A 9,960-nucleotide genomic window follows, 5' to 3' on the forward strand; every position below is an offset into this window, starting at 1 on the left:
TTTTGTAACAGTTCGTTTTGCAACAAACGTGCCTGCCTGCTATATGAAACATGGCAAACGCGGAAGGCGCGAACCGCCACAGTAAGTAGACTTTGGTTTCATACTCTACAAGGTTTCAACTGACACTCACCGAGGTTAGCTGGCTAACGTGAACTAACGACATCTCAAAGACTGCGTGCATTAGCTACTGTAGTTAGCGTTTGCTAAGAGCTAACTCTGTAGTCTCCATCCTCCGCTCTCTCTCAGACAGCAGCAGTGCCTGCTGAACTGCTGGAAGAAGACTATTAACGTTAAATCAGTACGTTAATCGTAGCCTACTTGAATATAACTTTAGAGCACAACGTTAGCTAAACGTTAGCTGGAAACCTGGCTGTTTAGCTTGATATATTATGCAATAGCTGGTTTTATTTGGACTGTAGTTTATTGCTTGCTGTCATACCAGCTGCCCGCTGACTCAAGTGAGACTAAGGACAATTTCCCTGCGTCGGCTGGACAATAACGTCTATTCTATTCTAGAGAGGTCCGCACTATTGCTAGTAGTGTATTAATCTATAATAATTATAATAAATGCGTCTTCATTGCCTGCCACCGTAAAACCAATGAAATCAGTTCAGTCCAAATTTACTGCTGGGTGCCTGTTGCACCATCGACATATATAAATATTTATTTAGCCTATATATATTATAACTCAATGTGTTGTTGCACTCATACATAAACCTCTGGCAGGACAGATGTCTAACTACTCAGGTTGTACAACCATATCCACCACCATACCTTGACTCAAGAGGCAAACAGCTTTCAGATCAGCTGTTGTATTTTATACAGATTAAACTGGGAATGACTCATCTATGCACAAATTATGGCATTTATCCTCCTTGTTTTACAGTATTTTCCCTTCCCACCACTTCCCCTTGTTGACTCGATGGAGTGTGTGTAACCACCATTATTTTGTGTGTGTGTGTGTGTGTCTAGGCCAGTCCAGAGCTACGCCAATGCGAGACAGCCACCGCCGCTTCCTACAGAGCATGATGGCTAATGGCGTCATTGATGAACCCGGGGCAAAGACACTCCACCAGCATTGCTGTGAGACACACAATGGTGCAATATTTTTATGTGCTGTATATACAGAGACATTTTCTGATGCTGCTATCAATGTGGAGTACTTCACATGACATCACTCTACAGTAGTACTGTACAGGTTTCTAATATAAGTCCCCAAGAGCATCATATTACCACTTCAGCCTGAGGCTATGGAATCTATTTGAAACAATCAAATAAGGGAGTTTAATTACATTCCCTCTTTTTGAAAACACAAGGTTTGATCCGACAACACTGATATTTTCCAGGTACTAATAGTCTGGGGCTTTGCCAATAAGTGTCAACAATACAGTAGCCTACAGTAAGTCAGGATTTGTCAAGCCACCATCATCACAAGTATTCTATATATCTGTTTGTAGTTGTACTAGCAAATAACTTACATTTATAAGAAGTGAGAGCAAATACATTGTTCCATTGCAACATCAGTGCACAGCAAATCTGCCATTTTGGTCTGGAGGACACTACCTCTGATTGGCTGTCATGGTTCTGATGAATGTTCTGATGTTGTTCCATTGGTGCAAGGAGGCTCCCCCCCCCCCCCCCCCCCCCCCCCTCTGTCAGGACAGGATAGGTGCAGTGTGAGAGGGACTCATGCCCCCCCCCCCCCCTCTGTCAGGACAGGATAGGTGCAGTGTGAGAGGGACTCATGCCCCCCCCCCCCCCCCCCCCCTCTGTCAGGACAGGATAGGTGCAGTGTGAGAGGGAGTCATGCCCCCCCCCCCCCTCTGTCAGGACAGGATAGGTGCAGTGTGAGAGGGACTCATGCCCCCCCCCCCCCCCCCCCCCCTCTGTCAGGACAGGATAGGTGCAGTGTGAGAGGGACTCATGCCCCCCCCCCCCCCTCTGTCAGGACAGGATAGGTGCAGTGTCAGAGGGAGTCATGCCCCCCCCCCCCCCCCCCCCCCCCCTCTGTCAGGACAGGATAGGTGCAGTGTGAGAGGGACTCATGCCCCCCCCCCCCCCGCTCTGTCAGGACAGGATAGGTGCAGTGTGAGAGGGAGTCATTTCCAGCCTAACAAACTGTCTTTTCTTTCTTTCTTGCAGCACCCTGCGATCATGACAGACTGGATGAATTCATTGAAGTCATCAATTCCCAGCTGCAGCCCATCTTCATGCAGATTAGAAAAGGGATGTCTGAAGACAATGGTCTCCAGTATTACGCCTTGGTTAGTGGCTTTAATACCAGTACTGTGCCTACATGACCCTTTACCAGTACTGTGCCTACATGACCCTTTACCACTACTGTGCCTACATGACCCTTTACCAGTACTGTGCCTACATGACCCTTTACCACTACTGTGCCTACATGACCCTTTACCAGTACTGTGCCTACATGACCCTTTACCAGTACTGTGCCTACATGACCCTTTACCACTACTGTGCCTACATGACCCTTTACCACTACTGTGCCTACATGACCCTTTACCACTACTGTGCCTACATGACCCTTTACCAGTACTGTGCCTACATGACCCTTTACCACTACTGTGCCTACATGACCCTTTACCACTACTGTGCCTACATGACCCTTTACCACTACTGTGCCTACATGACCCTTTACCAGTACTGTGCCTACATGACCCTTTACCACTACTGTGCCTACATGACCCTTTACCAGTACTGTGCCTACATGACCCTTTACCACTACTGTGCCTACATGACCCTTTACCACTACTGTGCCTACATGACCCTTTACCACTACTGTGCCTACATGACCCTTTACCACTACTGTGCCTACATGACCCTTTACCAGTACTGTGCCTACATGACCCTTTACCAGTACTGTGCCTACATGACCCTTTACCAGTACTGTGCCTACATGACCCTTTACCAGTACTGTGCCTACATGACCCTTTACCAGTACTGTGCCTACATGACCCTTTACCACTACTGTGCCTACATGACCCTTTACCAGTACTGTGCCTACATGACCCTTTACCAGTACTGTGCCTACATGACCCTTTACCAGTACTGTGCCTTGGGGTAGTGACTGTCGTCGTAATAAGGTCACAATAAAAAGTCACTTGTTCACTTTGTTAGCAAATTCTCTAGATCTATCATCAACCACAGTACTATTGAAATGTTGTGTCCTTGTGACTTATAGGAATCTGCCACTGCAAATGCAAAAATTCTTCCCTTATATTCATTCAGCAATGGTGGCCACCACAGCTAGAACATTGTCACCTCTGCTAAATAACATGTGTAAACTAAAGTAATGCTACTATTCAGTTCCATTCCCCTGAAATGCAAGCAAAGATGAGGACTAGTCTTTAGGGGTGAAGCTAAAGCTTAGGCATAGTGACGTTTCACAATCAGACCAGTTGGACTAATGCAGCTGGAAGTACAATCATAACTGAGACTGAAATTTGGATAAGCTAATGACCAAGGATTATCCCCACACGCCACCAATAAAGTGAACCACACTACAAAAGATAATGAGGCACGCTTTCATTTAAATGATAATACTAATTTAATTGGTTTAATGTTGGCCTACACAAAAATATCCCCGATAATATACGGTAGCTCTTTACATTCATATGAATAAACAGAATACTCAGAAGATTAGTCAGGAAATTTAACTTATGCAGACCAAAACCAACAACAAATTTATTATAGCTGATTTAAGCGCTTGTCTGGGTTATTGTGTTGTGAATAGGATATCACATTCTAGAGGGTGTTAAACACAACCAAAGTCCTGAACTGAGTCACGATGAGCCCATAATGTAAGAAGCAGGTTGTCACTCTTAAGTGCAGCGAGTCACCAGGACAAACTGTTTAATTCTTTTCACTCCACCTGTCCAGGTGAACATGGCCGAGACCGAGGTCAGCAGGATGTCGTCAGATTATGCTGATAATGAGCTGGAGCTCTTCAGGAAAACCGTGAGTTCAATTAACAAAAACTGATATAGCATAGCAACATTTTGTGCACACTGTAGGCTAAGCCACAGACACTTACAGTCCCATTAATGTATGTATTTATTAAAAATGATTCAAATGTGAGGCCACAGCAGGAATCAAACCCTGGAACATGTCGGGTGCTCTGCATTGCCATTTCACACCTACAAAAGTGAGGTGGAACTGCACAGTAGTCTCAGAGGTAATGCAATGCAGAGAGATGATTGGTCACCAGTTCATGGCTGTTAAAAGTAGGCAATTTGATTGATCAGTTCTACAAGTATTCTGTGCAGCTAAATGCAGATGTAAACAAGTGTGGGCAGTGGTGGCCGAAAGGTTAGAGAAGCGAGCTTGTGACGGGAAAGTCGTCGGTTCAATCCCCGTGACCGGCAAGATAAATCTGGCTGGGGAAAGTGACGCTTCAGAAAGCCTGATTGGCCCCTGACCGGGAAGTGTCTCAAGAATAACTCGAGCTGTATTGATTCAGATGGACCTGATTGTGGGCTCTGAGAGTGGATTGGCCTCCTCTACGGATATCCTGAACAGCACCGACAGCATGCAGACCAAGAAGCTGAAGAAGAGCGAGACGGAGCACCTCCTGAGCCGACTCGTGCAAGACAAATGGCTCATTGAGGTACACAGTCTTTAAGGGAAACCTGACTCTCCCCCTGCATTTCCAAATGCTACTTCTACAGATTTAGAGAGTTTACTTAAACTACTCCCTGTGGTGGCTGGTGCATTTTTGACCAGGAGGGACTAAAAACAGGACTGGGCGATATGGTTGAAATCAATATGATAATCATAAGGATTTTTCTCGATATCAATATTGTGTATGTCACACTATGGTTAGTTAGTGACTTTATTTAATCAGGAAGAAAAACTCATTGAGATTCAGAATCTCCTTTGCAAGGGGGTCCTGGCCAGGACCCTGGTTGATTGTAAAATCACGTTAAATAGGGCAGTGGAGGCCCAACGGTTAGAGAAGCGAGCTCGTGACCGGAAGGTCGTCGGTTCAATCCCCTGGACCGGCAGGATAAATCTGGGTGGGGAAAGTGAAAAGGCAGTGCTTTTCCCTCCCTCATTACCACCACTGAGGGGCCCTTGAGCAAGGCCCTTAACCCCAACTGCTCCAGTGGAGCTGCTCAGTGGCCAGCAGATCAGACTGTGGTTGTACTGGGCAGCTACTCTACACAGAGTAGTTACTCTACACAGACAGTAATATTGTAAAGCAACGTATTACTTTCAAATGAAAGTAACTAGTAATATGATTTAGTATATTACAATTTTGAAAGTAACTTGCCCAACACTGAACACAACACATGGCAACGAGGATCAAGCTAGCTCTCATTTGCCCTGGCTAAGGAGCGCATTCACAGTCCCTATTGCTGTTAATTCATACTCACAACTAGGCTTGTTACAATCCCCTACTCTCTTACCTGTCCCCTACCCTCTTACCTGTCCCTTACTCTCTTACCTGTCCCTTACCCTCTTACCTGTCCCCTACTCTCTTACCTGTCCCTTACCCTCTTACCTGTCCCCTACCCTCTTACCTGTCCCTTACTCTCTTACCTGTCCCTTACCCTCTTACCTGTCCCCTACCCTCTTACCTGTCCCTTACTCTCTTACCTGTCCCTTACCCTCTTACCTGTCCCCTACCCTCTTACCTGTCCCCTACTCTTACCTGTCCCTTACCCTCTTACCTGTCCCTTACTCTCTTACCTGTCCCTTACCCTCTTACCTGTCCCCTACCCTCTTACCTGTCCCTTACTCTCTTACCTGTCCCTTACCCTCTTACCTGTCCCCTACCCTCTTACCTGTCCCCTACCCTCTTACCTGTCCCTTACTCTCTTACCTGTCCCCTACCCTCTTACCTGTCCCTTACTCTCTTACCTGTCCCTTACTCTCTTACCTGTCCCTTACTCCCGGTCTGCCTGACTCTTTGTGGATTTATTTGTTTAGAGACGGGGAGACTACACCTTGTCCACCAGATGCATCATAGAGATGGAGCCATTCATCCGTACGATGTATCAAGACCAGGTGAAGGTGTGCCACATCTGCCACAACATTGCTCTGCAGGTACAAACATTATCTTTGTGTTTCTCTATTTTCCTGTTGTGCACTTTTTATTTCCTGGAAACGACATATACTTTTTTTCTGTTGCCCCTCAAATGGAATACTTGAATGAGCAGAATTCAAGTGAGATTCTAGTTTGTTTCTATCTTTTCTAATACCGATTTAGTGGTATCGCCAATATTAAGTAGAAATACTTTGCTGTCTGTACATTACTGATAATAATACTGGTCTTAAAGGAAGGATTTAAAAGCAATATGGTTCAATAACTTCACCTGTGATTCTTAGTAGCAGTATTCTTCATAAACCCTTTGTTGTTTACATTTCACTGTGTAATAGATGATAAGTGACATTATATCTATAATAACCTTTTTGTTGTATAAGGATCATCTCAACCCTCAGAACACATTCAATCAACTCCAAAAAGCTACAGTCAATCTGTATTCTAATATGTTAAAGTAATGTACTTGGCAAAATTAGCTAAAATAAAGTGTTTAGATTAGACTATTAATTAATACACAGGACAAGATGTTACTATCCCTTGTGCCAAAATCCGAGGAAAAACACATTTAGAAGCCCAATCCAGAATAAAACAAGCTAACAGGCTAACAAACTAATAAACAAGACACAAATCACCAGTTACCTACCCTAGCCAACAGCAGTATGAAGCATGTCATTGGGGTTTTCAAGTGGGCACCTTCCTTCACCGACGTTTCGTTAAGTTAGGCCCACGACACCTCAAGAAGGCTTAACGGTGTAATGCAGCGTCCTGGAAACACCCCCCTCCATGCTACCACCGCACAACTGCATATTACCTCACTATCTAAGCCTAGCTATCCAGGTCGGTTCGGTATGACATTCCTGACTACACCACCACTGTCAATGAACTAACACTATACTAAAGCCATATGGAGATGTTCCGTCTATGGCGGGGAATGAATAGGCTACATGCACAACTTTTTTACTTCCTGAAATTAGTACAGCTTCTTTATTTCCTGTCCTACACTATTGGATGAACTGATTAATCAGGTGTGCCTGATCATTGTTGTGACTGCAGCACACCTGACATTAATCAGTTCAGCCAATAGTGATGACAGGAAATAAAGAAGCTGTACTAATTTCAGGAAGTAGTGGAGTTGTGCAAGTAGGCCATTAATGCATTTCTTACTTGTGTCTGGCACATGTGGCATTAATTAATTTACTAATTGGATTAACGTGATCTTCTTTCAGTGCCAAATCTGTGAGAATCCCACTTGTGGCATAAAGATACACAACCCATGTGTGGCCAGATACTTCAAAGGAAGAGCAGAGCCCAGGTGTCCTGCCTGTGAGGACTTCTGGCCACATGAAATCCCTGGTATTTATTATATTATTCATTTGTGTACATACATAGTTTACTTTGCACACATATTACAAACGTTGATGCAGCCACTGTAAAAAGTAGTTGTTGGTTGACAATTTTCTGTTACACTACTTTGATTTGGTTCTACTGTAACGACCAAGAAAGAATTGTCTGGAGTAATAATGCAAGATAAATCCATGAAAGAGGACTTTTACAATGGCTGCCACGATGACCACCAAGAATGCTGAATGAATCAAATTAGAAAAAACACTGCGCATTTGGCCACCTATTAATTGTCGTCCTGTTCCTTTCAGAGGTCAGGCGGCTCCAGTCTCACGCCAGAAGATGAAGAATCCTGCTGTGAAGTTCACATGTTCATTATGTTCATTATGTTGTTAATGTATGTGGTGGTCGTGTTGTTTTTAATGACTACATTTTGTATTTTTTAAGTTCACAAATGTTCATTATGTTCATATGTTGTTAATATATGTGGTGGTGGTGGTGGTTTTAATAATTACATTTTGTATTTTTTTAAGTTTATAATAAACAAGCTAGTTATGTAATGGTCTTTTACGTCATATTTTTTAGAGGAGCCAAACCTATTATAACTATACAGTATGCTAAGATGCTGGTTGGAGAGACTGGGGTGAATGAAATGAGACTTGCCTTACACCATACGCCGAAGCAACGCTCAACCTACGCTGAACCCACCAGTTTCATTTCGGTGTCCTTGTTAACAGGCGAAGCTGTTCACACCAGCTGCGCGTGTGCCTTGCTCAACGCATGCTCAAGCGATCGTTCACGATTCAGTCCTATTTTCCAAGCGTGACGTGTGAAGCGTGAAGCTGCCAGGCATGAAGTCAATGGGAGTTGTGGGCGGGTTCAAGGCTCGCCAAGGGGAAAGAGTGCTTCTTGTGTGACCGGTTAAGCGTCAGCTCAGCTTGAGCCTGCCTCAACCTTCAGTTCTTGTAGTCTACTCTGTACGTGCTTTAAGCAGCACCTGAGAGCGGTGGAGCTGTCTCTTTGAATGTGGTTCTGAAATGACTGCTGACTAGGGGTGTCACAATATATCGTCCCACGAAATTTCGCGATAGTAAAACGTCACGATATGTATCGTTGAGATGAAATCTCATATCGCAAATTTTTTTTTTTTTTTTTTTTTTTTTTTCTTTCCAAAAAATAGACTAAGAAACGTCTTTGTTTGTTGAAGTTCAATGTGTGGAAAGTAGTTCAGTTGAACAAGTCTCTGAAGAGACACATGAGAAGTTATACAGGAGAGAAACCATTCAATTGAGTTTCTGGCAAAACTGTTTACTTGACAGGAAAAACTGAAGATGCATAAAAAATAGATTAAGAAATGTCTTGTTGTTTGAGTTTGAAGAAAAACTGAAGATGCATAATGAGAATTTATACTGCTGAGAAACCTTTTAGTTCAAAGTAAATCTAAGTGACGGTGTAACTCATTCTATTTCAAGATAAGCCTTATCTCCAATCTCATGTTTTTTCTAGTTGTTATTGTAATAACAATTTCCCACAACAGCATGTTTTGTATTTGTGCATTTCAAATAAAATACTACTTTTCCAGTCATATATTGTCATTATTCAAGTTTAAAAAAATATTGTTAAAATCGTATCGTATCGTATCGTTATCGTGAACCCAGTATCGTGATACGTATCGTATCGTGAACTGAGTGTATCGTGACACCCCTACTGCTGACTTTACATGTTTAATGTTGATTTTGTGTTGAATAAGCATATCGTTATGTTATAGTTTGCTACTGACTATTTTACAAAAAAGAAAACTATGGCAGATGGTTTTGCATTTCGAGGGCATATAAATTCTAACCTGACTCCGCCAGATGGGGCGGTATTGAGTTCACAAATTCACTGTAGGTTGTGAAACAAATGTGAAGCAACCTACATCCATCTGGCAGCGTCAGGTTATATAAATTCACCACTTTAAATCTAATGTGTTCCACCCCCAAATCCGGGTGGGATTCAGCGTGTTGTCGTGCTACGCGAGTGGGATCCGCAGAGTACCAGGCAGCCACCGGCTTCGGCCAGGAAGGCTGTCAGGCTCGGAGGCGCACGCCATTATATCTAATAAAATCTAATACACAGGCGTATTTCTGGGGTGGCAATTTGAGTCAACCACACTGCCTGCACTGTCTATAGACGGTTTTCACCAGCTGCAACCCCACAGCACTTCCTTTTTCTCAGCTTCTTCTGTGTTTTATGGCGGTTGGCATCCTTAAATGTTGCATTACCACCACCTGAATTGTATCAGCTTCACAGTGCTAACTATTGACAGTGTCCACTTTCTCAGCTATTCAGGGGAAAACACTGACATAGCCTACTTCTATTTCTATTTCTTATTTTTGCTATGTAAACGTTTAAATGTAAAGATAGGCCTATGCGTGCAATAACGTACTGATAGTCAGCTTACTCTGTAACATGTAGCTTTTATTAGCCTCTCAGGCTAGCTCCGGGACTCAATCTTTTTTTTCCCATGATGGCGAAGGCTAGGCGAAGGCATGACCCGCCCCTCTCTGCCT

General features: G+C 43.6%; 1 protein-coding gene across 2 annotated transcripts; it reads left to right on the forward strand.

Moving 5' to 3' along the window:
- Positions 1-8,067, forward strand: LOC310788892 (non-structural maintenance of chromosomes element 1 homolog). 2 transcript variants are annotated; one of them, XM_083650473.1, is made up of 8 exons: positions 1-81; positions 973-1,083; positions 2,143-2,264; positions 3,901-3,978; positions 4,481-4,627; positions 5,953-6,069; positions 7,294-7,420; positions 7,720-8,067. In XM_083650473.1, the coding sequence occupies exons 1-8, from the start codon at positions 51-53 to the stop codon at positions 7,752-7,754; spliced, it is 768 nt and encodes a 255-aa protein (XP_083506599.1). In that variant the 5' UTR covers positions 1-50; the 3' UTR covers positions 7,755-8,067. The 2 variants fall into 2 exon arrangements, with proteins under 2 accessions (XP_083506599.1, XP_083506598.1); XM_083650472.1 differs by having other exon boundaries at positions 973-1,098; positions 7,720-8,065.
- The last annotated feature ends 1,893 nt before the right edge of the window (positions 8,068-9,960 follow it).

The sequence above is a fragment of the Poromitra crassiceps genome, assembly GCF_964638095.1.
Source record: "Poromitra crassiceps genome assembly, chromosome: 14".
NCBI lineage: Eukaryota > Metazoa > Chordata > Actinopteri > Beryciformes > Melamphaidae > Poromitra > Poromitra crassiceps.